Source organism: Pezoporus wallicus, unplaced genomic scaffold (genome assembly GCF_028554395.1).
Source record: "Pezoporus wallicus isolate ANWC-B61680 ecotype Strahan unplaced genomic scaffold, APGP_CSIRO_Pwel_v1 contig_5352, whole genome shotgun sequence".
In the NCBI taxonomy this organism is placed as follows: Eukaryota; Metazoa; Chordata; class Aves; order Psittaciformes; family Psittacidae; genus Pezoporus; species Pezoporus wallicus.
In genome coordinates this window covers 3,764,277-3,792,273 of record NW_026639660.1, presented here as the reverse complement: position 1 = coordinate 3,792,273, position 27,997 = coordinate 3,764,277, and the positions used below count along the sequence as shown (strand labels likewise).

The window sequence follows — 27,997 nt, the reverse complement described above, 5'->3', positions numbered from 1 at the left end:
CAGTTTGCTTGGGAAGACATGGAAGTGCTCCAAGCTCAGATAGCACAGCCTACTTGTAGGATAACAACAAAGGAAGTAGGAACTGCGTGCTGAGAATGAGCACTGATGCTGAGCATTAGAGGGTGGAGGTAGGACTTCAACATACCATCCTTGTGCTGGCTTCTCTGGGTGGGGTGCAGGGCACCCATGGACCTACAATGAAAACTTCCATGTCTTGATACATAAAGCTTGTTCAAATCATACATACGGGTGTGGAGAGAAAGAAACAAGAACCTAAACAAGTGCTACAGATTCTAGAACTATAGCTTTCTTTAAGGCACAGTTCAACCCCTAAATCAGTTTCCTCCCTACTGTCAATCTGTGTTTAAAAACAAGCCAAGAACAAAAAAAAGCAACCAAAAGGGGGTAGGGAGGGCAATTTTGCTGCTTGGCCAAAAGCAGTCGACTGTGTTATCTCCTGATTTATGTGGAAGACTTGGAAACAGTGCCATGGAAGCCAGAAGTGAAGGTAAAACATGCAGCAGAAGACAACTTTGAACCCAGCTCCAAAGGGCACATGGAACACTGTTGACACACAAATACCATGCTGACAGTTTCACAGCTCTGTGCCTTCACCCCAGATGCCATTCCAGGGCTGAATGAGACATGAAGAGTTTCAAAGCCCGCTTTGACATTTAAAAAGGAGAGTCAGGTAACCCTTCAGTGGGCACAGTCAGGGGACAGGATTTCTTCTGATTGACCAACATGGTTGAAGTCAAGATCTCTTTTCATGGAAGCCCTGCGGGTTTTTTTAACTAAGTCAGACATTGCCACCACTCCCTCTAAAGACCTTCAGCATCGCAACCTTCCTTTGTCTTCCTCCTGCATCCATTGCATTCCCTGAAGATGTGGGTAATAGTGTAGGGTACCAAGAACTAAAGTACCTTGGTCTTAGAAGTATGAGGCTTAGACATGTTCACAAATTAACCCCAGGCTGCTGGCTCAGGATCAGTCACTCATCTGGAGAGGGGAAATCCTTGTCACAGCAGCTTCTAGAGATCTGAGAAAGCCTTGGCACAGAGCACATCAAATCTGTGCCAGGAACTCTACTCATCACCTGCACTGGCCTTTGTCCAACAGGATACCATCACATAGGAATTGCCAGTGGGCAGCCAAGTGCCTTGGTAAGCAGAAATGTTGGAGACACCAGCAAGAATACATACTTGCATCCCAAACCCAGCGTTCACCAATGAGTGAACATGCTCCACTGGGTAGTGTAGGCCTTTGATGGGCCAAGGAGACAGATAGCTGCCAGGAACGATGCAGGGCCCCTTCAGTGTGCTGCTGCCCAGCTCTGCCCACCAAGACATCTCTGCTCCTTCCCACACTGTCAGGGAAGCATGAGGCTGGAGAGTTCTGGCATGTACAGGGCGCTCCACAAACCTCACTCACTGAATGTTTGAACAGGAGCAAACAAAACTGCCAGCCCCTTGGCCTCATGCATGCAGTAGGTCAGGACAAAAGGGCGTTTGGCCATGGTTCCAGGAGTCACCATGGGTACTCCAGCAGCAGGTGCTACCTGGGCCATCCACATATACACTGCCAGGGTAGAGCCTTGTTCTGTGCCTTCTGCATACAACCTGCTGGCTTGATCACCTCCAGGAAATGAGCTCTGGAGAAGATCAGGATAGAAGTTGTGGAACGTCCGTCCTCAGTCTCATCGGTTCCTGAAGAATCAAAGCTGGGCTCAGCCCCCCCTGCACCCCTCAAGGGAGCAGAGTTAGGGGAAGTGCGCTTGGATGAAAGACAAGACATCCTCCTTGGATAGCTTCTCTGGATCTTGCCTTTTCTGAGAGTCGTGCACTTTGACACCTTCCCCCCACTCCCAAAAGAGGCGGCTGTAATGGCAGACACTGTGGGCAGAGAGGAGAGCAACATTAGTTTGGCAGGGGAGAGGAGGGAAAACACTGTATCCTGACCACAAAGTGCACTAGAGAGACAACTGCCCTAGCAATTGGAGGCACACAGAGATATTCTGCCTAAGGGTTGCCTTAGAAAAAGACCAGTGCATTCATTCAGCTTACAAAGGCTATAGTCCTTAAGGCAACTTCCAAGTCTAAGAGATTTCCATGGAAACAAACATGTTAATTCTAGCTTCAGTCCAGATTTAGTTCAGCATTTGCTGGAAGGAGACATGTCATTAGGGAAAAACCTTCCTCCTCCCCCAGCTCCGAGTTTTTGAGCAGAAACTGTCATTACAGGCAATGGAGAGGCTTTAATGAAGAATTCAGAAAGCCTGCCAGCAGCAGCAATCTAATCATTCACCACAAACCTACTAGAATCAGTAATAGTTGTCCTGTGGAGCTTTGCAAACGAACAGCACTTCACACTGTACAAAACCAGCTAGGATCATCCCCTTCTTCCCCTGGTGTGAAATCACCAGCTCCACTTGGCTGCTGACAGCTCTGGTCCTACAATGCCATCTCTCACGCCATCCACCCCACACATCCCTCCCTCACGGCATCACCACAGTCCCAGCCATAATGAAAACAGAGCTGCTAATTACTGACAACAGAGCAGCCTTTAGTTTTGTACAACTACCGACACTTAATATTCATAGCTTATTTAGTGCCACTGTTCTAACAAAGCAGTACTAGCACAGCGACAAAAGCACATGTCAGTGGCTAATTACAGACACATTAGTACTTACTAACCACAACACCACACATCCTTTCTGGAGTCCCCTACAAGCACTCCCTCCACCTCCTCAGGTGTCCATGCTGACCTATTTCAGAATGCACAGGCAGAACACTAAGCCCATCCTGACAAGTGAATGGAAAAAGCATCCAGTGCCTCTGCTTTTTAAGCCTGTTCTTCAATTTCGATGGTTAAGGAAAGGTTAAGGATTCTTAAGAGCACTGCTGTAGGGTAAGTAAGGAGATTCAAAGTGAGAATGTCAGAAACCTTCTTTCCTATCAAGCTCAGAGGCACAGTCCTGGGTACTGGCATCTCTTGAGACCACCCGAGCACAAGGGGTGCAGAACATCTCCACCCAAGAGACCTCAAATATCACAAACTCAGAATTTGCTGTACTTAACGGCATGGGCTTAGCCTAGTACTCGACGGATACAGATGGGGTTCAGCAGCCACAATGTTAATGGCTGTCCACTGACAAGCCACTCCATCTTTTCCCAAGAAGCCACTGCTTTTCTCTCCCACACTCTCTTTAAACAGCTCCCAGCTGCCTACAGCTTATTGCACAGCCTGGGCTAAATGAAGTGGGATTTGCTCTTACATTATCAACTTCCAACCAAGCATCGTAAAATATAGACATGCAGCAAATTACAGTTACTGGGCTCAATTTCCATTTCCCCGTGTGCAGGGAGGTTCAGTAACTTGCACGCTGCTGCAGACCGGGGAGCAAAGTTGAGATGTGTGTTATTCATAGCAATTAATTGCAAACCCCACGAATCCAGATCAAGAATCATCTAAAAGTATGAGAAGGTGCCAGCTCCTGCAGCACACCCTGCTGGTGTCTAAGCTGCGCCTGCACTGCAGATGACTACAAGAACAGAACTCCCTTCCAAATACCCAGACACACACACACACACACATCTGTTCTTCCATAGCCACAGCTCTGGCCTGTACTCACTGAAAGGGTGCGATGGATTCAGAAGGGAGGTTGTATGTTGTGTTCTTAGTTATCTTGTTGAAGAAGAATTTCTTCTTGGAGTTTTTGCTGTATGCCATTGTCCAGGGATCTTGCAGAAGAGTCACAGGGATCAGACAGAAAATGGCAAGATGGGAGGGAAGCACAGTATCAATACACATATAGTGCAAGCAAGGAGGAGGAATCTGTAATAACTGATTCTTTTCTTACTCCTTTCTCCTTTCCTCCCCCAAGAAGACCTGCTTTCCAAGCTGTTCTCTATTCACTGAGAAAATTCCCTTCTTCCTGCATGTAAAGTTGACATTCCAAATAGAATATTTCCATGTAGTACTACTCGGGAAAATAGCTTCTTGATGAAAAAAAAATATAATCTCATTAAAAAAAGAAAGTCATCAGTCATGTAAAGAAATGAAATCACCCAAACAATAGCTAACTGAGATGCAACAGAAAAACCTATCATATAAATACCCGAAACTTTATCATAGAATCATAGAATGGCTTGGGTTGGAAGGGACCTTAAAAGATCATCCAGTTCCAACCCCTGCTATAGGCAGGGACACCTTCCTCTAGACCGAGTTGCTCCAAGCCCTGTCCAACTTGGCCTTGAGCACTGCCAGGGATGGGGCAGCCCAGCTGCTTATTCAAATCCAAGCTGCCCTCATTACATGCAGTTAATCTCTAGTCATTGGAATACTCACATTAATTTTTTTACCCAGTTACAAGAGGAGCAAGCCTGGTCAATACTTTTTACTTGACGATACAAAGAAAAGTTAAACAAGAGCAAAGATACTCTCTTCCTACCATTCACAGTCCGTACAATGTAGAGTCCTGTGGGCACAAAGTGCCGGTCATCTCGGCCAGTGTAGGACAGCCGTGGTATTCCCCTTGAACTCTTGATGACTTTCATCTCTAACCTAAATGTTGAGAGAAGGCAGTGACAGAAATTTCCTGTTTCTTCCTTTACTATCCTCTTGCACCCAACATGCAACCTGCATGTGCATGTCCTCCCCAGAGGGTCACAGTGAAAATTGGCAGCACTGCACCTAACAGGGCAAAATCACCACATCCTGGAGAATTTGGTTTCTTGCCTCCCCCAACATGGCTAGAGAAACCAGCCAGAGCTGTCTAGATCACGTAAGAAATTAAGTGCTGCAGTGAAGGATCTGTGACCATCTACCACACTCAGTCCAAAAAGCATTCCCATTTCAGGTACGAACTCTTCATCGTTCAAGCCACAGATACTTCTGCACACAAACTCAAGTGCCATTCATACTCTTACCATTGTAAAGCCACTGGCCACATTTACAGCATTAGAACTCAGGAGGATGATGCTCTGAGCCACCAGCTGCGTGAGCTTTAACAGCTTTCTCTAGGACTCCTCAAGCACAGATTAACACATCCCTCACATTCCTGTGCACTGGTGGCTGATGACCTCAATGGGCCCTAAAGTGTCTCACTTGTGCTGCTCACCTCACAAAAATCTTCTCTATTTCCTCCAATCTGTAAACTTCCTTCACTCTGGGGAGAAAAGACAAATAACGTGATTTAAAAATATTTCAACTGTCCTCTTTTTCTGTCCCAGCTACAGGGAGCTGCCAGTTCATTTTGTACAGCAGGAGGTGGTCAGGCATGACTGAGGTCCACCCTTCTCATCAGTCCAGTCCCTTACTTCTCCTGCTTGAGAAAACCCGATATGTGCATGCAGTGCATGCTCGTAAGCAGCATATGAGCCTCCTCGATGCATTTTTACTTTAGGCTGGGTATACACAAGAGGAATGACAACAAAAGTCAAGTGCTTTTGTTTTCCCATAAGGCAAATTCACCAAGGTCAGCCCCAGGCAGGTTCTGGCCTCAGCATGCTACCCTCACAGTAAAACTGAACTGCCTGATCCTCACCATCGACGTCCTCAAGGATGCCACAAACTCGTGTTTTACCCTGAGGAAAAAACAGCTTTTTGTAAAAAAAATAAAAATTAGTAAAGATTATTTGGAGCCATCACTCTTACTATGTCAAACTGCTTTTGGTTTTGTTGTTCTGAGACACAAAAAGACAATCAAAAAGCTTCAAAAGCACTGCCTCTGATCTGACACCCTAACCACCTATTTCCTACATGCTGCTACAAGCATCAGGCTTCAAAAAGTAGTTTGAGCAGGAAAGGACCCCTCTACAACCCATTTCTACAGCTCTCCTTCTTACTTCACCTTCAGCCCTCCCCAGCATTTTGAGCTGCTTCTGTTACTGCAACTGTCTGTCTTGAGTTTCACTGAGATCCCACTCATTATCATTCATTGAGCCACCAAGGAGAACATCCTCTTTCCCTTCCTCCAGCTTCTCTCACAGTATCACAGCATTTCTAGCTTCTGAGACAGAAGCTGTTTTATTCACAGTAACTGTCTGATACCCAGCACAATGATGCTCTTATGCTCCACTGTAGCAGAATTAATGAAATGGAAGGTCAGGAAGCAACCAAAGCTGAAGCTCTTTGTCAGGAACTTTTATGGGATTGCAAGGAAAGCCTTCTCCTCAGGCTAAGTATTTGGAGATTGTAAATACTGGTCAGCACTTCATTTATATACTAGCAGTCAGTATTTCTGTACTGCTGCTGACCCTTCAGGGCAGACAAGGACATAGAAGTCTTTGCAATGATTAAGCTAACTGGGTGATAGACCTACTACAGCACATATTTGAAATCAGCACCAGCCAATCCACCTGTAATGAAAACAAGACTATCATATGTGAAATGAGGGCACAACTTCTCCACTATCAATCTTTATCTTAGATATTTTAAGGGCTTTCATCCTCTTTCCACTGAACGTAACTGTGAATTTCAACTTGAAATTTAACTCTCCTTCAGTTCCTTATCTTCATCCTCCAACACACCAAAACCAAAGCACACCAGGCTGAAGAAAGGAGTCCTCAACTCACCGGATGGGGTTCATATCTGGCCGACTAGGTTTAGACACAGCTTTGACAAACTTCTCTGCCAGCTGAATCCTGAATGAAAACAGAAGGAGAATCCAGGAATCTAGCAAGATCTTTGGCACAGCAGCTAGCTAACGGTTTCAGCAGAATACCTGACTGGACACTTCAGTACATGCTCCACTGCTAGCCTAATGAGTACTGAGCAACTATTTTCACCCTGTCCTCCCAGCTCAGTGCTGAGTGATACTGCCTATTATCCATTCAGAATGGGTCTCCATAGCTCCCCACTGCAAGCCCACATGCTGCTGAACACATTGGTGTATCAGCAGGAAAGCAGGACTAGTAGAGACACCATGTCCCCAAGGAAGGAAACAGAGGCTTGTTCCTTCTCCCTCACCCTGTTGTCTGCTATGCTCATTCATACTCCCCGGATGCTCAGTTTACCCAGACTGAGCCTGACGCACCCCAGACTAAGAAAGGAGCGAGACCTGCCCTCATACACAGAGAAGGTACAGCTGGAAAAGGCTATAAATACTTCAACTTCAGAGCGGGTTCATTCACAGTTCATCTTTATATCAGTGTTTCAGCTGAATGCACTTGCCTCCCTGTACTCAGCATTCTGCTTCTACTGTGAACAATGTTTCTCAGTTGCTCCTACTCACATACAAGAAGCTTCTCCAAGATCCTACATACCTCTGGTTGAAATGCTGCTTTCGAACATCGCTCCCATTCAGCACCAAGACATCAAGGATGTGGATAGCACTGATTTTTCTCTGGGCTTTCCCCTGTGGAGGGCAATAGAGAAATCTACTGATCAGACTTCTGCTATTTTAGTTTTGATTTGTAGCCTATTTTTTGACAGGACATCATTCTCTTCTAGCAAGAAAACACCTTTCCTCAATACTAGAAACACACAATTCCCTGCTACCCATTATAGAGTAACACACCGTCCTCCAAGAACTGCTGTACCCCAACTACACAGTTCTGTCTCAGAGGAGAGAGAGAGGGCAGGACCACAGATGCCATCACGAGCTCTCTGTTCCTTATCAGGTACCACAGCAAGTGTGCACTGCAGCATCCTCATCTGAGATGCCAGAGGACAGGTAAAGTCCCAGGCAGCAGTGACCTATGCTGTGAATACACCATGAGAATCTTTTCCCCAAGGCAAAGACTGCAAACACTACTGAGCAGTTATGCACTCAAAGAGCCATAAACACATTACATCATGTTGGCAATGTCATCTGCTACTGCATGTACGACAACAGTAGTGCGTCCGGTCCAAAGTGTTAAGAGTTCATATCTCTAGCACTGGACAGAAAGAAGGAACTTAATCCAAAAGAGTTTCTCTAAAGATCATATACAAAAAAACCAACCTTGCACCTGGCACAGATGGAATACTTATTCTGCAGTATGTTACAGAGAATAGGTGAAACTGCTCATTGTGTTTGCAGCCGTTTGGTAAAGGAGAGAATAGACTCCTACCTCTCCTTTCAGCTCATGAACAATCTCCACAGAGAGAAGGGTATCTCGTGGCAGCTCCGTTTTCAAATCCAGCTTTGTCCAGCGGTCTGACTGGCGACCATCCCAAGTGTAGATCTGCGATTTCTGTGTGTAGAAAGCAAAGTCAGATTCAGCCAAAGCTTCATGAGGGCAGGGGTGAGAGATCTCTGAATAACTGCAGAACAGCCCTCAGAGAATCTTTTTGTCCTAGGCTGTCATAAGCAGTTTCTTTGTCAGAATTTTCAAGAAAGAACCTTAATCTCTACAGCAAAGGATCAAAAACACTTGTTCTAATCTGGCAGTGACTTTTCATACCCACAGAAAAAAAACAGAAATAGAACACCTTCAAAAGGACAGTGAAGATAATTAAGAGACACTAGAAAGTTTACAGGTCTCTGTGTAGCCTGCAATTATAAAACCAGGGTTAATTAGTGTGAAAGGCAGTGGAGTCACAAAAAAGAACTATAAAATAACTAGTCTGAGGGACTGCTGATGGGGATCCTTTCTGGCCTTTAAGGACAGGAAAGGATGGGCTTGAAACTGCAAGGCAGAATAGCAGCACTGAAATGAACCAGCAAAACTCCCAGACTGTTCTCAGCACTTACCCCTAGCCCCAAGAGGAACTTCTGCTCGCTTCCAGAAACCATACACCGGTAATCTAACACTTGGCGAATTTTCTCCAGTGTACTGGAATTTAGAGGTGTTGGTTTGTAGCTGAAGGTATCGATGTCCATCCCCTAAAAAGCAAAGTATGGAAAAAGCAGATTAGACACAATACATCAACAAGTAGGTAAATGAAACTTCTACGTAGAACAATGATCCATAGAACTAGCTGCTTCTTCCTCTGTTCATTCCTATGGGGAAGGTTCTGTTTGTATGAAAGGACTTGGAACACGCTTCCAGGTAAAGTCTCACCTGGATCAGCTCAAAGAACTTGGACTTTGGATCTGAAGATGAAGGTGCAACACGAGCCTGATCAGGAATCTGAAAACAAATCCAAATAATTGATAAGTATTGGGCTTTTGACACATTCGTAAGAACCCTTCTGGTTCCAACACATGACAGAACATCCTGCCCCTGAATCCCATTTCTTGGAATTCCAGTTCCTAATAAGGTAATCTGTCAAATAAAAGGTCTCATGTGTTTTGCACATTTAATGTAGGCATACCAGATCTCTTGGGAAACAACAGGCAAATTCAGAAAGTTTCAGACTAAATCTTTGATTTATGCATGTTTTGGTGAAATACTGTTTCACTGAAGTCACACAATTACCCTGTGAAACTGCTTTCCAGATCTATGGCCCCACTGCATTCAAAAGCTCAGAAAACTGCAGGCTCCTCAACAAGACCTTTTGGAGAGCTCTGCTGCTTGGGAACTAGCTGCTGAGTTCACTCTGTGTGTGATGAAATATTCTGAACTGCAGCAAAGAAGCCTCCTCAGTTAAGCCATACACATAATGAATCAGAAACATCCTGTTTGCTTACATAAACAGCTTGAAATGGTCTCTGACTTTCCCACAAGACAACATACTAAACCTCTGGCTATAAAGTCCTATCTGTACTGCAGCTCCATTCTTGTTTCACCACAGCAAGACACCTTCACGACCTCCCCGCTTGGCAGCTTGCTTACCCCCCATAGCTGGAGACACTCCTTTCGGATTTCAGCCTGCCGTGGCTCCATCAGCGTCCTAGATAAAGGCAGCAGACTGTTAAGATAGTGAAACTTCCCTACTCTTGCAGCATTACATATCCCCGCCCTATAAGACATACATCTTTCAGTGTTTGGCTTGGGAATGACAAACATGCACTGTTTCTCAACCGGTTACACAAAAGAGGATGCTGTCTTCTTTTCCCACCCTTCACCCACCTCCAATGCCCATGTTCAGCTATGTTTCATGGCTTGCACTACTGATCAGCAGCTATCACTTCATCTGATGGAAGTACACTGGGCATCAAGATTTTCACAAGTTATTCATTAGTATGAACTTGTGCTAATCCCCCAAAGCTGGGTACATAGCACAACTCACAAATAGTAATGAAGGCCTGCTGAAAGCCACAGAAATAAAACAGTTTCAATGTTAGGATTGACTCCTGGCTACCAGACTCACTCAACTTTTCTACTACATATTATCTCTAAATGACACCTGAACAGGAAAGTTATGCCAGGGAAACAGCTATGCATTGCAATGGCTTTAGTTTTAGGCAAGGAATTCCCATCATCAGTTTTAGGTAATTCTAGGTATGTAACTTAGATGCTTTGAATTGCCCCTGGAAAATGAAGAGCTATGAACCACACCCAGATGGTTACTGTAGAATTGAACATACCAGCTGGAAGTTACTTCTCTGCTTACATTCCTGCTAAGAAGCAGACCCACTTACGGTAATTAGAAAATCATGCAATGCTTGGAAGCCTTCTCAACAAAGGTGATAATAGACCATCAACTTTCAGGAATCCTCCAGCCACCTACATGTTTCTGCAAATAACTCAAACTGAGCTACCCAAAAGCACTCTTTACTTCGCTGGCTCCAAAGACCAAGCCAAGTAACAGCTCAAGTCAAGAACACATTAAAGAAGGGCAAAACAATTCATTTACAGCAGGTTAATTCAGTCTTCACCAAAAGCCAGAGGAATATACTCACGTGTCTTGAACAAAGGCACGAATTTTTGCTAATGCCTTTATCTGAACTTTGCAGTGGCTGAAAGAGAGAACAAGTTTCAATCAGGAAGCAAGTTAACTGCCACCAAGATTGTTCTACTGTTCAAAACAAGGAAGAGTGTTGGGACAACAGGAGGAAACCAGTCTGATCCTTAGAACAGTGACGGATCATTACCAACCTGATTGAAAATGTCAGGAAGGCCACTGGGAAGAACTAGGCAGTAGCCTCCTTTCTTTGCTAGACAGTACTCGGGGGCCAGTCACTAACAGTATATAGCATTTTTCTCTGCATGAGGTACCTCTGCTCTGCTAAGCCTCCTAGAAGGCAAAAGCAGAGCAGTGTAGCACCATCAACAAGTACCTCCAGGAGTGCAAGAAGCTACATCTGAAAGCCGTATTGATTAACCTGCCTACAGGCAGCAGCTCTCATTGCCCACAGGCACTCACTTTTCATTGGACTGGACAATGTAATCATAGAAATCCTGGTCGCCTTTGATTACATTCAGTGGGACAACAAGGTTCACATCTACATCTGAATTACGCAGCTGGTTGAGTCTGATGTTCACCATGAAGAGATAGTCCCGCACATCATCAATTCCCAGCTTTAAGCCTTTGCATATCATGTACCTGTAGAGCAAGGAAGAGAGATCACATGGGTTCACATCTTCCACACAACTAACTTTTTAGCCACACTCCCATTATCAGGACAGTTTCCCAAATCACAGGAATTTTTTCCTCCTGGGTATCCCTACGAAGGTGCAATCTTACCTATCACAAAGTGATTATACATTTCCTATGCTCTGGAAAGACTGGGAAACTCAGCCCTATTGAAAAGCCCCACAGATCTCCCTCAAGTAGTAAATCAATTCTGCTAAACTTGACAGGTACAATGATAACACATATAGTATGTGCTAGCTTGACTGGAACCACAGCTGTTTCATGCAAAACAGTTCAACTGCTTTCTCCCCAGAAAGGTAATTTGGCCAGTATCTTCTTTACCTTGTCAAAAATCATAATTTGCTAAGCATGTGAAATGTTTCCTCCTCCAAGACAGCTGCCAACTGAGGCAGCTCACAGAGCTTCCACTAGACTTACCCAAATCAATCTATCACTGTATTTAGAGGATAGGGTTTCTTTAACAGTCCCTCATGCTCAAGAATCTCACCTCTCCGAGTTGGCAGGGCGGCTTGTCACAGGTTTAAAGATACACACTCGCTCAAAGCAGCAATACAGCAGATAAATAAGTCCCACACTGAATGGAGTGAAGAGGTCAAAGGTTTTGCAGACAAAATGTCCTCCTGGGAAACAAACAAACAAAAAAAAAAAAAACAACAAAAAAAAACAAACAGATATATCTGTCCTAGTTCTCTTTGCTTTGTGACAACCATCTCAGGATGTACGCGTACACATTCAATTCTGTGCAACTAAGCCTCACTGCAGAGTGGACTTCATAGAATGTTAATATTCTTCCACAATTCCACCTACATCTTTGAGAATGAGGAAGAAGATGAATGGATAAAACATACCTGTCCGGACAATGGACAGTGCTGTAAGGAACTGGCAAAGCATGAGCTGTTTGCTCAGAATTTCTTGCAGATTCTCCTGACCCTCCACTGAGAAACCCTGCAAAGCACGTAGCATGTGATTAGTATATCCACACATCTGTCAGTCAACCAAAGGATTCTGTGCAGCTATATCACAGAATTATGGTCATTTCTGTTTCTTTCAGAGAAAAACCACTGCCACTGGGAATTTTAATGACATGCCTTGAAGAATTTCACATTGTAACTATGGACACATGTCAAATATCCTACTATATGCAGACTGAGGTAACATTTTTGGTCATTAGAGCAAGAAGAAAAAGAAATGGACCAACCCCATCAGCCATTAAGAAATGCACTCCCTTTTGATCAGTATTGTCCAAAACAAAATTCCGGAAAGCCGTAATGTTCTCTGGGCGAGTGATGTCTCCATCTCCATCAATCCCTCCCTCTCCTAAGGGAAGCAGAAGAGACAATTACTAACATGCCTGCAAGTTCTGACAAAAGATCAGTATGTGCAGGTGATCTATTGTATTCAATTAACATTTAGTCAGCCAATTACACAGACCTTGAGAGGAGAATAAGCATTAATACATTCCCTTGTTCACCACCAGAGATGCCAGTTAATTTAGGAAAATTATCCAGATTGTGTGGTCAGGGCTAGAAAAAGCCATATAACAGCCATGCTCAACTGATGAGTTTTACATCAGCCTCAGCAAAAGACAAATCATTTGCTGCCCTTCCCCGAGATAAGAACTGATGACACAACAACACAATATTCAGATCCAAGTAGGAACAACACATAGTTGAACCTACTAAAAAAAAATATGTAAGGTCCAACCTCACTGCACAGCTCACCTGTTAATAACAGGTTTTCACTGACAAGGCAAATTATTTACATTATGTATTAGCAACATTATGCTAAGTATTCAAAGCATTCCAAAGAAACACAATACTCTATTTCCAAACACAGTGTAATCCTGAATTTTAAAACAAGCAATGCCAAAATAACCCTCTGAAGAAGTTTATAAAAGGAAATAAGGTTTGTGCATGAGTGTTTGCAGTTTTCCCATATGCTTCTTTCTAAAAAGAGATACATTGTCCTCCAGCTTGGTGTTTTAGAATGCTAGTCTAAGGTGTAGTCTAGAGCTCAAGAATGATAACTTGAAATTCTATTTTGTGTTAGTCCCTATATATCTTCTGCAACTACAGTTCTATTAACTGAACTGGAAGACTAGAAAGCTGCGGAGTTCAGGATGCATTATAATGCTCTGAAAACTAAATTCCTCATCAATCATCCTGTCAGTAAGTGAAGTGACACCAGAATATGTGACCATTCTTCACAAGTATCACAGTAGTCTACTTCCTTCCCATCATTATAAGAGTTTGTACACTTCTCACTAGATTTCAGAGTGTAACAGACAGATCAAGAAAATGCATCAAAGTCATTGGGCTATTCATTTCTCAAGGCATCTCCTTCTCTCCATAAGAACACCAGTTTGCAGTGAGTTATGAAGATCCAAATGCTGCTACTGTTAGAACAAAGTTTTTATCTGCCTTGCTGCCCTTGCCATGAACCTTCACTTGAACAGATCTAATCCTGAAGTGCTAACCATTCTCTAACAGTTCGTGGTCAGGTGTCAAAAGTGGCAGTCAAAAAGAGTCAGTGGTTGAGGGAAGCAGGGGGGAAGCACAATAATGGAAAAGCAAACCCTCTTATCTACAATACATTCACACTCTGATTTCCTTTATACAGTGTGAAGTAAGAAGCAGGAATATTAGCAATCCTTGCGTTTCCCTTCCTCTTCCTAGAGGCTATGCAGAAAGAGGGCTCAAACATATGACCATGCTTAACAAGTTACCATCCACAAGGTGAGATGCAGCAATCATCTGCATACACCTGCTTAGTCTGTCTCAGAAGTAAAACATGTTAGCTTAAACCTCTTCAGACTGAGAAGCTCACTTAGTCACAGTGATTCAGATGCAGCCTCTAGCCCAAATCTGGTTTATTTGTTTTTACTAAGAGCCCACAATCACCAAAGCAGACCAAGGGAGGTCCAATATAGAAGCATGCTGCCAGTAAGGCAAGATTTCCATCTCTGGTGCTGCTAATAGACCTTCGGGCAAGTCAGGACACTGGAGCACCTTCCCTGTGAGGACAAGCTGAGAGATTTGAGGTGGCTTATCCTAGACAGGAAGGCTCTGGGGAGACCTTACAGCAGCCTTCCAGTATTTTTTTAAGCGGGTCTACAGGGAAGGGAGGGACTCTTCATCAGGAAGTGTAGTGATAGGATGAGAGGCAAATGTGTTAAACTGAAAGATTTAGATTAGACATTAGGAAGAAACTCTTTACTATGAGGATGTTAAGCCCTGGCACAGGTTGCCCAGAGAAGCTGTGGCTGTCCCATCCTTGGCAGTGTTCAAGGCTAGGTTGGATGGGGCTTTGAGGCCCCTGGCCTGGTGGGAGCGTCCCTGCCCATGGGAAGGGGTTGGAATTAGATGGTCTTTAAGGTACCTTTCAACCCAAACCATTCTGTGATGCTATGGTAAGTCATCTCACTGTGTTCCAGGCTGGCATCAGTGAACTGGGAAAAATACTGTCAAGTAAACTTAAAGCACTTTACAATGTTCAGATAAGCAAAGCACTCAAGTACCAATTATGATAACAGGACACACATTCCCAGAGCAGACTTGAAAGAAGTGCAGAAATGTGACTTGATATGCAAGCTCACCAATCCCAAACTCTCTCGGATGACAGCCCTGTCCTACGTTGCAAAACAGTTCCCTATAAACAGGCTTCTCTTAGATCCCAGTACCAGCCCCACTCCTGATATAGAGGCTGCAGCATAAGCAAAAACATCAGGTAACACACATGCACTACATACCATAATAAGGTTCAAAGAGCTCACTGGAGGCAGAATAGAAGTCCTCTAGTTTAAAATCATTTGGTCCTTTCAAGGTCATGCCAAATCCTTTCGCATGCCACTTCCGCCTCCACAGGACATACTCCGAGAAGCCTCCAGGACCAGCACACACATCAGCAAAGTAGAGCAGCTCTGCATCTCGCTCCTTTATCAAAGGCCTCTGCAAAGGAAACTGATGAAATTCTACTGGCCCAGAAACAGCTCCCAGCAGTCAAACCAGATACACCATGAACTACACTACTCAGTCAGAGAAGTCTCTTTCAAGCACCTGTTTTCACAGCTAGTATCCTACGGATTCTCTTTTCTCCCCACCTTCCCCATTCTGAGAAAGCATTGCTATTTGAAGGTTAAATAAAGGCCCTCACCCCATGGAAGTCCTTCGGGTTCGTAAACATGTAGTCAAAGACATGGTCCATATTTGCCATCTTCATTGCAGCCCTGTGATCACATACATAAGGACCTATTGAGTTTCGACCTTGACTCCCATGGCTGAAAGTGGACATAAACAGGAAAGGGACTATGCTACTAGAAGTTTTGCAAACCTGTTCAGGAAGAAAACTCCACGGATCATCTCATACGGGTTAGACCTTGTTCGGGCTCGACGCATTTCTTCTCCATCCAGCTCATCAAATACACTCTGCGGACAGAAACAAAATTGAGCTGGACTTGACACAGGCTTGAAGGATAGGTAGGCATGAGCATTTGCTACCCTCATGCTTCTCTCCTTAAAAAGCAAACTCCATGCAGGGTTTGGTTCACCAATACAGAATGATTTTTAATATCACATGATGATACTCAGTCTTCTTCTAAGCCACCCCAGTTCTTAAGCAAATTTAGTGATACTGAAGAACTCTCTACTGATAGTTCCAGAGCCTGACAACGTGGTTAGCCGCTTCAAAAGCGGTCCTAGCCCATAAGGTATTTCTGTTGTACATATACACAGACTCACACTTCACTGCAATTTAGAAGGGCATGATAAAAATCTAGGAGAGAAGATGGAATATACAACAGAAGAAAAGGGAGTTTATTTCCTTAGCTTATTCAAGTCTTCAGCCTTTCAGTCCAACTAAGAAAAGGAGACTCTTTTCATTCATCAATTTGAAGGCCAAGGTGCAAACCAGGTTGCTGAACAGACAGTAACAGCCAAGTTCTAGGTCATACCAATGGCATGGAGGTGAAAGAGGATGTTCTAAGCTCTTGACAATCACCTAAGTAAACTACTCAATCCTTTTCAATATTTCACTTACTTCCCCAAACTTTCAGTTCACCTCTAAAGGAAGGGACTCACCTTGCACTGCAGGACATTATGTAAAAGCTCTTCACTACAGAACTCTGTCTCATCTTCAATCACCATCTTCCTCTGAAACAGGATAAGAACACAGATAACAATTAGCAAAGATATCGGAATGCATTTCAGAATATCATTTCAGAACGCAACATGTGCCAGTAATGGATAAAGGCTGCCAAACACATAATAGGCTATATTAGCAAAAGCATAGCCAGCAGGCTGAGGAACTATTCTTCCCTGTTAGGCATCCTGAGAATACATGTGGAATACTGCAGCCAGTTCAGCACACACACACCCCCAGCACAAGACATATACTGGAATAAGATCAGCAAAAGGGCCACCAGGACAACAAGGGTGCAGAAGCACCTGGTGTATGAGGAGAGACTGAGAGAACAATGTGTTCAGAATGGAGAACTGGACATCCCACTGCTGTCTACAAGTACCTAATGGCAGGAAACACAGAAGCTTGACCTAGACTCTCAGAAATGAACAGCAACAGGAAAAGAAACAATGGACACAATCTGCACATAAAAAAAGTTGCCAGTTAGCCATGCAGAAATTTTATTTCATCAACTGGGTTATCAAACACTGAAACAGATGAACAGGTTGTGAAACATCCATCCGTAGGCATACTCAAAACTCAAACAAAGCCTTGAGCAATTTGATGTAGTTGGACCTGTTTTAAGCACGAAACTGCACCAGCAATCTCCAGAGGTTCCCTCCAGTCTAGGTTGTTCTACAACTCCGTGACAAGCCAATTGTTTCAGGCTGAGCAGTCCTGTGTTGTCTTGGGCTGGTTAAGTACTGAGATGTAAAAAATTACCTTCCCCACAGTCATCCACTCCTTCAGCTCCTGGGCATCAGGGATTTCCGTGGTACACTCAAGGCACCAGTCTACCTCCTCGTAGGCACTAGGCTGCAAATGCAAGACGTGGGAAGAGCCAAAGATGTTTTTGCTAGCAAAATATAACAACTAATTGCTCCCTGAAGGTTTGCCTCCCAAACCTAGCATAAAGTGTTACGCCATGACTTTGGGGCCAAACATACAGTTCTTTTTCTCCTACTCTAAAATATTGTATGTTTGGATTTAATTTTTTTTAAACTAAATAAAACTCAAACACAAACCTCCCCACACCACTCTCCTCTCATTAGAGTCTGATAATCAAACAAATCAAAAGCCTAGAGAAGGTTCCTAAGGTGCATTTTAGAGACACTGCAAAAGAGAGAGTTACAAAAAAATATGGGCTTAAAACACTTCTATGATGTCAGAAAGGATTTTTTTTTTGCAGTTAAAATTGAAGTGATGCTACTTCTCTACAAAGAGAGGCTGCTAAGATCTACTGACCTTATATTTATTACAGTAGTATCATCCACAAGGGTTAATCATATAGAACAGTTAATTGCTGTGAGGTGCAGAAACACACTGGAGAATGAGACCTAAACCAACGAGCCTACAGAACAGGTCTCAAATTCCTGGCTCTCAAGGAATAATCTCCGATATTCAACTACTGAAAACAATTCAAAGAATGGAGAGTGAAGTACTATAACAAGCACCATATACGACTGGACAAGTGATGCTGCCCTTGACTAACAATGGCTAGGACCTTCTAGGTTACTGTCCTTCCACTCCTTAAAGGGGGACTACAAGAAATTTGGAGAGGGACTTTATACAAGGGGGAATGGTTTTAAACTGAAAGAGGGACATTTAGATTAGATATTAGGAAGAAATTCTTCACTGTAAGGATGGTGAGGCACTGGCACAGGTTGCCCAGAGAATCTACAGCTGCCCCATCCCTGGCAGTGTTCAAGGCCAGGTTGGACGGGGCTTGGAGCAACCTGGTATAGTGGAAGGTGTCCCTGCCCATAGCAGGCGGGTTGTAACTGAAGGAGCTTTAAGGTCCCTTCCAATCCAGACCATTCTATGATTCTGTGATTTCTATTTCCCAGTGTTCTTTCCTGTTAGAAGCTTGACAGGACACAGAAATAAAACATCTGAACATTTTATTTGGGACTATTAAACAGAAATAATTCTTTTTTAAGTCACCTACACAGACATGAAAAATGATATACAAATAAAAATTAGATTTGCTTTCAAGCTCTTTAGGGTTTACCCATCACATTCACTACTCCACACTCAGACACAAATCCTACAGACCCCAGCAACAATCTACCTGAAACTAGTTTTGTGCCAGAACTTTAACACATGATACAGAACAAGTTTTGCCATGCTGTTCTGGGACAAAATAAGGCCTGAGTGTACCCATAGGAGCCACTTAATGGTAGCCAGTTGTACCAGACAACACTGAACATCATCCCTAAAGGGGAAATCCTGAACACAGCAACAGAAATGGGATTCAAAATACTACATACTTACCTCTGGCTCATCCTGCCAATCAATATTGAGCTCCCCATCAAATCCTTTGAGGGTCAGCCCAAAGCCTCTCCTTCCCTTCTGGTTGGAGGCCTCAACAATATCCTTCCTGCCTTGGCCATATTTTCCCAGACCTTCTCCTTCCCGGAAGCCCATCTTGGCCTGTAAAGAAAGCAAAGGGAGCACACTCAGGCAAGTGCACTTGAGTTTATGTACTAGTACTGGGGTCAAAACATAGCAGGGAAAGTGGCATATCACCCTAAAATGACTTGAAGGCATTGAGCATTTTTAATCTCAGTTGTGGTTTTAGAACTTGATATTGAGTTAACTTCACTTTCACACAAGAAAACTAGAGCTGAAGAATAATGTTTGAGATGACAGCAAACTACAAAAGGTTCAATAATTTGCTTGCTCAGAGGGAGAAGTAGTGAGGAGCCTGGAGCCATTCACAACAGTGTTCAATAAACGCAGAAGGTTTATAAAACAGAAGACGCTGGTACACGAAAAAATTCATGTTGTGATGATATTCTTGGTTGCGAACGTGCAGGCACATACATTTCAAGCATCAGTTAAAACTTCACCTAAAACTCATGGAGGAATGCAAGATACATTCCTATCTGTTAGGTTAAAAGAAGTATGTTCATTAACTGCTAGTTTCTCAGGCTTTTCTCCTCATAAATTTTAGCAACAAGAGAACAACAAAAGCATGAATGCAATCAATTTCACTCCCTCTACTATGCATCTACAAGACAATAAGTAAATAAAAGACTTAATCCCCAAGTTCCACCTTGAATTAATGTTATTCATATAGCCCTTCCTGTTAGAAGCAACAAAATCATTGTTTATTACCAGTCTGTATGACAAGCCACACAAGAACATCTGATAGGGTTTATACAAAGGTACATGGTGTTTTTCCATTCCCTTTTCTGTCTGGATCTAAATCGGACCTTGAAGTATGTACACCAAATGTAACAGCCGCCTAGCCTGTTATACACTGGTTTTCTGAGGACAGAATACTGCACATCTAGTAATCAAGGACTGTTTTCTTTTTATGTACCTAATGCTACCACATCATTCAACCAGACTTGATATCACATCAATCTTTACATTCAGATTTATGAGGCCTTACAAACAAAAGCCTCCTGAACCCAGTAGCAAAAGCTCCTGCATGGTGGCGACTGAAAGGATACATCCTGACTGGCTCAGAGAGAACTTTCCAAGTGAAAGATAGTCTTCTGCTAGAATCAGCACACTGTAGCCCAGTGCCAAAATTGCACATGGACAGATTCTGAAAGATCTGCAACAGGACTGATCTGCAGAGGCACAATCAGCAACTCTCAGGCTCTGGATCCCATTGAGTTTTGATCTGAGCAAGAAAGTTCTTTTTTCATGTAGAGGTATAATCCTGCCGGTCAGCAGCATTCCACTCCTTCAGAGGCAGTATCTCTCTGTTCCCACTCCTAGCAACAGCTAGCACTTCCCAGCTTCTAGCAGAAGACTGAACTTCTAACTTGGCAAAGGCAGGTACAAGCAGGCCTACCATCTTGGAAAGATGGCTGACCCCTGCTCCTGTGAGTATGGCACCAGCACAGAACAAAGAGAGACCCAAATTCAGTCCCCAGTCAAGTGTCAAGCCTCCTGTTTATTTCAAGTAATACACAACTATACATGTCATCTTCTCTGCTGCCCTTAGAAATAACATTTTTGTTTCTGTTATCAAGAACAGAAATTCTTTCAGGATTACAAGATACTTGTGATACCACAGTGACAAAGTTTATATCAGGAAATAACTGTAACAGCATGTGCTGAAAAAGACTCCTCTTTTTTACAGCCTACTATTGCCTTTAAACTCAGGAACGAGTTGCTAAATTTGGGACTACCATGACCATTTTCTTAGAACTTCCTAGAAGTTCTTTATTCCCCATACTAACAATGTGCAGTCCAAGTGATCACCTTTAAACTTCAGTTGTCACAGCTGCCATTGTTCACAATTCCCTGCCTTTCCACAGAATTTCTGGCCTTACATAAAGCAGAGTAGCAATACTTGGAATACCATAATAATTAAGGTAGCAATTCTACAAGTGTATGCCAGCCAGCCTCCAAGACCAAACAAATTAATGTCAATCACAGACTTTGTTAAGGCCTTTCTCACAAGGCATTTACCAATGCAAGCATTGCAAAATAACATGGTAGGACTCTTTTTTTCCAAGTTCAGCAAGCTGCCTGACACAGAGGTCCTTCCCTTCACATTCACCGCTCTGCTCCCAGGCCTTGGATATGAATCAACTATTTTTTAGCAGATCCCCTTCAGGCAAGCTCTCCCAGACTCCCCTAGCTGCTCAGCAGCTGGCACAAAGCAGCAGAGAACCCTGATACAAGGAGGATCAAAATCAGAATCAAAAATCTTTTAAAACAGACTGTTCTTTTCACTTTGCTCTCATCACATCCTAAGAGTTTGGTCCAAATTATTTTGACCTACCATGAGCTTTTGGGAGACACTGTTATACATTGAGTAGCGAGATGAAGTACCCTCCACAAGAGAGTCTTGTTTGAACTCATTGCTGAAGACTGGTCTTTTTTCATCGTTCTCACTCTCAGACCCACTGCTGCTACTGGAAGACTCTGAAAACAAACATATAAAAAAAAAAGTGAGAAAAGTGAGTATAAAAATGGAAGACATTTCATTAAACACATTAAGAACTATACAGTGTGACTCATTAAATCCTCTCGAAACACACATAGAGAGGACACTTCAGTATGTCAAATGTGCTATGTAGAACCAACACCTGGTTATCTGCCCCTCTGTCTCAGGCACACACAAAACCTCCGTGGGCCAATAGATGCCAGACCCCCTTACAGCAGAAGAGCAGCCCACAGCATCACCATGATAGCCCACTGCAGCGTGCCTTACCTTTGCAGTGGCCTTGAGGAGTTGAGAAAGTCCACAGAGATCCTCTCCCAAGAATAATGACAATTACTGACACCTTGACAAAACACACTGGATTTTCCTACCTAACAACAGGTGTAAACACATCCCTAACTTAACCAAAATTCCACATCAAGTACACAGCATCTACCAAATGGCCAATACTGCAGGAAGAAGAGTTGAATCCTTTAGTCCCCATATTAAACTTCAGTTTGACTCCACTACATACCTCAGTAGCAAAGATCCCCAAGTTCACTACAGTAAACAAGACAGTTTTTCACCTCTAGAGTTTCCTGATGCATACAAACCCAAGTGAAAGACAACATTAGAAGACACCCATGTAGTTTAAAAATACCATGACAGAGACAAAGGTTTGAGAAAGAAGTTAATTAAGCCAATGGTCCAATCAAGGTAAAAAGTACCACCACACACAGCAGGCACTCAAAATAAGCTTTTGTCACCTGAAACTGATGCAGCAAAGAAAGCCTTCATGGGCAATGCACAACGAAGCTCTGCCTGTACCCAATTCCATCTTGATTTTCAAACGGCTGTCACACAAGCTACATTTCTCTTTCCTTCACAAAGGTTTTCAAAATCAACAGGATCACAAAGGTTTTTGCTTTAGGGTCAGTTTCTGCTTCTCCAATACATGGTTTCAACTAACTTTGCTGCCTGCTTTTGAGCTGTGTCTTATCTTCCAGAGGCTGATGATGTGCCTCAAACACAACACCCACTACATATATCACAATTCTCCTTGCTTTTAACATTAGCTAGACCATGCCAAGCTGAGATCAGACTTTAAATCACTTCTCTAACCCAACCTTCTTGCATTCATCAGAAACTACAATGGGTGTAACAGACTGCTAAACAATTAACCCTATCTAAAATGTTGTCCTTGAACTGTATCAACTTGTTTCTTAAACATTAAGGCTCACAGACTTTGACCCACATATGAACTCAGTAATCAAAAGGGTGAAAAAGAAAAAATATTGGTTTGAATTTTTTAGCTCAGCCCTGAGTTCACACAGCATTCCTTACCCTAAGCTCTCACACCCCACACCTCTGACCTCCTCACTCACCTCCAGCCTTGATAGAGCGCCATACACACCCTGTCACTATGACTATTCCCAAACTTATCTTCCATACACATCCCCTTTCATTTTCATAAGATGAAGGCTTCTTTATATCTTCAGGCCCTTTCTCACTAATACTTTATGACCATCGGAAATTCCAAGACTCAGAAGTAGCAGATATGACCATGAGACAACCTGAAGTACCATCCTGAGAGAGTTTAAAGCACTCTGCAACAGCAACACCAACTGTGTAGGTTACTTGCCCCATCTTTGGCATACCCCAAGCTTCAGGTGAGAAAGCACACTCCAACTTAAGTAAATGAATTGCCTACTTTTTTCTTTCTGAGACCAAACACCTGTGAGCTCTCACAACTCCCACCCCAAACCACGCTGAGCCAGTAAAAGCAATGGTGCTACAATGCAGGAGTTCCAGTCAACCCGCCCTTTGTATTCATCTCAATGTATCACATTTCTGCAGATGGGGAAGATTACTAAATTTTTATTTTTTAAACAATGAGAGATTATTATGTTTCTTTATGGCACAACACCCACAGCTCCTCATTACTAAAGCTTCCAAAACAGAAATAACTGCTGGGACTGAAGACACTAATGCTGCTCATGTATTATAAGAACTTTTACTGCTTTGGACCATACACTGTCACCTTCCTAATATTCTATTTTCTATTTCTGAATTCATGCAGTTTCCAGACCAAACTGTTTACATGAGGGTTGTTGTGGTTTGGTGTTTTTTTTTTAAAAAAAGCTTATTAAAAAAAATAAATAAAAAAATCACACCAATCCAAGGTTGTAAACAGTAATCTAGTTGTAATCTAGTTTTCCTCTGAAGAAAGTATGCCCCTGAAGGCTATCAGTTAGGATTTAGGAGACATTGGTTCAATTCCTACTTATTATTTAGATTACCAGCAGCAGAATATACCTTATCTCCAGCCTTACCTTGAGTAGTATGATTACTACATTGAGTTTCATCATCTGAAGTAGAACTGAGAGTTAATCCCAAGTCTTCTATCTTCTTCTGCTTCTTTTGGGGGCTGCTAAATTCAGGTTCTGTCCTTCTCTTCATTTTTGCTGAAAGAAGATAAACACACTTGGTAAACATTAAGCATATTAACTTTCTCCTGCATGCTGAAGGATAATGCATAGCATGGTGGCATAGATCGTTTCATGGACTTTTCAGTATCATGCTTCTCAGCTGTAGTTTCCTTTATGTAAAGGTATTGGGTTCTTTTGAACTTACCCTTTTTAATTGCTAGCCTCAACTAAACAAACAGGAAATCTATGCAGAAGCTTCTCTATTATTGATGACTTGAATTTCAAATAATTTCTACCACCTACTTACCATTAAATGCTAGCAGATGACGATAACTCAGATGTCAGCACTTTGATAACTGAAATATATGATAGTTGGTTTCTAGCAATAAATCAAAAAATTTTATCCAACCACACACATGCAAAGAGGAAATAAAGTCAATCTAATGGAGAATGTGCAAAGTGGAACCAGTTTCTCAGAAGAGACTCAGAACACCCCTGAGCCCACCTCTGCAAATGTTAATTAATAAAAGAACTTGCAGTGTGCCCAGAAAGCCAACCATATGCTGGGCTGCATCAAAAGGAACATGTCCAGCAGGTTGAGAGAAGTTTCTGCCCCTCTACTCTGCTCACTTGAGACCCCATCTGCAGTCCTGCATTCAGCTCTGGAGCCCCAACACAAGAGGGACATGGACCTGCTCAAACAAGTCCAGGGTAGGGCTGCAAGGATGATCTGGGGATGGAGCACCTCAGCTATGGAGACAGGCTGAGAGAGTTGGGCTTGTTTAGCCTGAAGAACAAAAGGCTCCAGGGAGACCTCATGACAGTCTTTCAGTATCTAAAGGGGACCTACAAGAAAATTGGAGAGGAACTTTTTACAAAGGCATGTAGTGATAGGATAAGAGGGAACTGCTTTAAACTGGAAGAGAGTAGATTTAGACTGGATATTAGGAAGACATTCTACCCATGAGGGTGGTGAGGCACTGGCACAGGTTGCCCAAAGAAACCCCATCCCTGGCAGTGTTCAGGGCCAGGCTGGACGGGGCTTGGAGCAACCTGATCTAGCGAAAGGTGTCCCTTCCTGTACAGGCAGGTTGGAACTGGATGAGCTTTAAGGTCCCTTCCAACCCAAACCATTCTGTGAACTTTCCTACAGTAACTTCTAACAGAATTCTACTAAATACATATTAAATTCTATTAATTATGTATTAAATACAAGGGGGGGGGGGGGGTGTTTGTATTTTGACCAGGAATCACTGGCAAGATATCAAGCTTCTGGCTGCAGCTGATAAACTGTATAAACTCACAGAAAGGATTAGCACTCAAGACAGAGTTAACAGAAGTTAGCTGAGAAGGCCTGCAGAGGACAAGAAACAAGGAACAGGAAAGCAGGTGAAAATTAAAAGGCACACATGCTTAGAACACTGGCTAAACCTCCCTGGCATCAATAAAAAGCAGTAAAATCCTACTGATGTTTATTTTTCTACATAGAAATGCTGGGCTAGAAGAGACACCCCAGATGGCTGATTTTTTATACCTCTGTTATCAAAACTTTTTTTCCAAAAACACAGGGCAGCTTAAAACCAGCTCCTCTATTTACTCCCAGAACTCCAACTGCGAAATCATCCCACTGCGGCCAAGAAACCTTTTCCCTTTCACCAACAGATCTTCTACATCAGTTCACACTCCCTTGCTCTTATGCCAATTTAGAGGCTTGGGTTGGTTTGGCTTTTTTCCTTACTTATCTGTAACAAACTGGGAGCCACTTCCTGTTTCTCCCGAGAGCCCCTCTGACGAGGCGACCGCACTACGGGCTCACACTGCTCCTAGCCACCTCTAGGCATATCTACCCCCTGGCCTTACCAAGGCTCCCTTATGGCACGATTTCCCGCTACATTTCAAGCCACGCGAAACCACCTGCCCGGTGACCGACACCCGCTCCCTCCGCACGCACGCAGCCGGGAGGGACGCTCATGCCCCGGGCACCACCTGCAGCGGTTCCGCTGCTCTGAGCCCGCCCCTCAGCCAGCCCCCACTCGCGCCGCACCAGCCGCCCCACAGCTCCGGGACACGGGGTCCCGCAGCCCGCCAGTACCGGAGCCGAGCCGCGGTCACCTAGGCCGAGGGCAGGCTGCACACTGCTGGTGCGGGGCACTCACGGAGGCAGAAGAGGCGGCGACCCCGTCCCCCGCGGTCCGGGCGGCCTGTCCCTGTCGCTCTCCGTGTCCCCGTCCCTTCCCGACCACAGCCAGTTTCTATTCCCCGTGTGGAGACGCCGCTGAGCACCGCCCCCTTCCCCGGACCTCAAACCCTCTGCAAGGACCCCTGGGATCGCCGCGGCATGGCGGCCTGGCCGGGTCACCCGCTCTGCCCCGTCCATAGGCAGGGCCGGGCCGGGCCGGGCCGTGTGGGAGAGCGGGTAGCCGGAGGCATCGGTCATTCCCGTTGGAGGCGAGGTAGTGGTGAAAGATATTGGAGTTCTATGTGAAATAATACACAGTTACAAAATCTACATATAAAAATGTATTGAAAGCGTGTCAAGGCCCATGTAATTCAGGCACTGACTGAAAAGGAACGCTTTCTGCGAAAAACAGGGGTTTGGTTCTAGGCTTCCGAAGGAGACTTGCCTAACCAGCACCATAGCAGTGACTTCAGGCAGCACGCCCCGAGCCCAGCCATGGCCGCTGCCCTTCCCTGCCCGCTGGAAACGGCATTAGTCCCACACGCAGCGCAGGTTTCCGAAGAAATTGCCTGCATAGAGCCTGCTTGGCACCAGGTGCTTCATTAACTAACCACATCTCCGTTACTTAAGCAGGGCCAGAACAAGTTTTGTAAGCAAGTGACAGCAAAGCTTTTCATGCAGTAAAAGCTTAATACATGGCTACAGATCGCTTGCCATGTGAATTCCAAGCACTGATTGAGCTGTCTTGTACTTCTCATTAAGCTTGAAACCCAGGGCCATACAGCTCAGTACACAAGCATGAATGCTTAAGCTTAAAATACAAAACAAACTCAGCATATAGGAATAGGAGTATACTATTTAGGAAGTGTAGTTTATGATTATCTAGTTGCTCTAAGATATGTATGTCTAAATATGTGACATTATGGCAAAAAAAAACAGCAAGAGGGAAGACTATGAGCACGAGGCAAAACACTGACTAGTCAGAGCATAGTTTTGGAAAGACACTTAAACTGGGGTGGGGGGAGCACAGCTGGATTGTTAGATTACCTATTACATGTTTTGCAAAGTTAACTGACAGTGTTGCTAAGGCTCACCATGCACTGTTGTGGTAGATTACATGTGCAAGAGAAAAGTGACTGTCAGACTGATCTGTACGCCATCTGCTGTGATGGTCCTGTCCAGCAGTCCATTAGCACTCCTTCCCATCTATTCCTGCTGATGTTGATGAACAGTATGCTGCTCTGGAAGTGTTTGATTATCACACTACATGAAAGCTATCTTCCACCTGAAAGCAGCAAGTTATGAACTTGCATCAACCTTGCTGTGCATCAACTGTGACGAGCTCAGTTGTAACCTGAATCCCAGATGCAAGACTGGAAGTGCTTCATGCCATCCCAAGACAGGCAACAGTCCAGGGCATGACATCTCTAAGGGGACATTCAGATACACAATCAAGAAAAGATACAGACCTTAGACCAAAGGAGAGCACAGTATTAGAGATACAGACATCTTTTGCAGAAGCTACATAGGTTGCTGTACACTTCTGTATGTCTAGTCATCAGCTCTGTATCTGACAGCAGTGAGCTGGGAGGACAGGTCTGCTTTTGCAAGTCAACAGTAGGCTTACTTAACCTCTCCTTGTGGACCTTTATGTACTATGCACCTACTGGTAACAGTGGAAATGGTTTGGTATACCACTTACATCCTTCATACTCTAGTAAAAGAGGACGCGCTCAGAAATCACATCAAAGAACTAACGTGTTACTAAGAGAACCACTAGCCTTCTCTGCAATATGCATAAACATCAGTATAACAAAATAAATGTATTTAGCAAAATAAACTGAGCAAAAATAGCACAGCAGCATGGAAGAGATACACAGAAGAACCTGCAGTACTAGAGTATTTTCATCCTACTCC

General features: G+C 43.7%; 1 protein-coding gene across 4 annotated transcripts; it reads right to left on the bottom strand.

Moving 5' to 3' along the window:
- Positions 1 to 212: 212 nt before the first annotated feature.
- Positions 213 to 26,076, bottom strand: CMTR1 (cap methyltransferase 1). 4 transcript variants are annotated; one of them, XM_057415359.1, is made up of 24 exons: positions 25,994 to 26,076; positions 23,806 to 23,937; positions 21,332 to 21,474; positions 18,856 to 19,014; positions 17,305 to 17,397; positions 16,482 to 16,553; positions 15,736 to 15,830; positions 15,559 to 15,631; positions 15,155 to 15,353; positions 12,605 to 12,723; positions 12,255 to 12,351; positions 11,894 to 12,026; positions 11,176 to 11,355; positions 10,712 to 10,768; positions 9,702 to 9,759; positions 8,988 to 9,056; positions 8,678 to 8,809; positions 8,055 to 8,177; positions 7,266 to 7,357; positions 6,576 to 6,644; positions 5,120 to 5,167; positions 4,451 to 4,563; positions 3,632 to 3,740; positions 213 to 1,892 (listed from the first exon to the last, which is right to left on the bottom strand). In XM_057415359.1, the coding sequence occupies exons 2-24, from the start codon at positions 23,930 to 23,932 to the stop codon at positions 1,760 to 1,762; spliced, it is 2,493 nt and encodes an 830-aa protein (XP_057271342.1). In that variant the 5' UTR covers positions 23,933 to 23,937; positions 25,994 to 26,076; the 3' UTR covers positions 213 to 1,759. The 4 variants fall into 4 exon arrangements, with proteins under 4 accessions (XP_057271342.1, XP_057271343.1, XP_057271341.1 ...); XM_057415360.1 differs by having other exon boundaries at positions 25,958 to 26,048; XM_057415358.1 differs by lacking the exon at positions 25,994 to 26,076 and having other exon boundaries at positions 23,806 to 25,076.
- Positions 26,077 to 27,997: the final 1,921 nt, after the last annotated feature.

Excerpts from the sequence above, each read along its gene's own strand:
- CMTR1 (XM_057415358.1), bottom strand. The coding sequence starts at position 24,010 with ATGCATTATCCTTCAGCATGCAGGAGAAAGTTAATATGCTTAATGTTT. Across the intron at positions 12,724-15,154 it reads GCTCTTTGAACCTTATTATG|GAGAGGGAGGGATTGATGGA; the intron begins GTATGTAGTGCA and ends TGCTTCCCTTAG. Across the intron at positions 10,769-11,175 it reads ATTGTCCAGTCCAATGAAAA|CCACTGCAAAGTTCAGATAA; the intron begins GTGAGTGCCTGT and ends TCTCTCTTTCAG.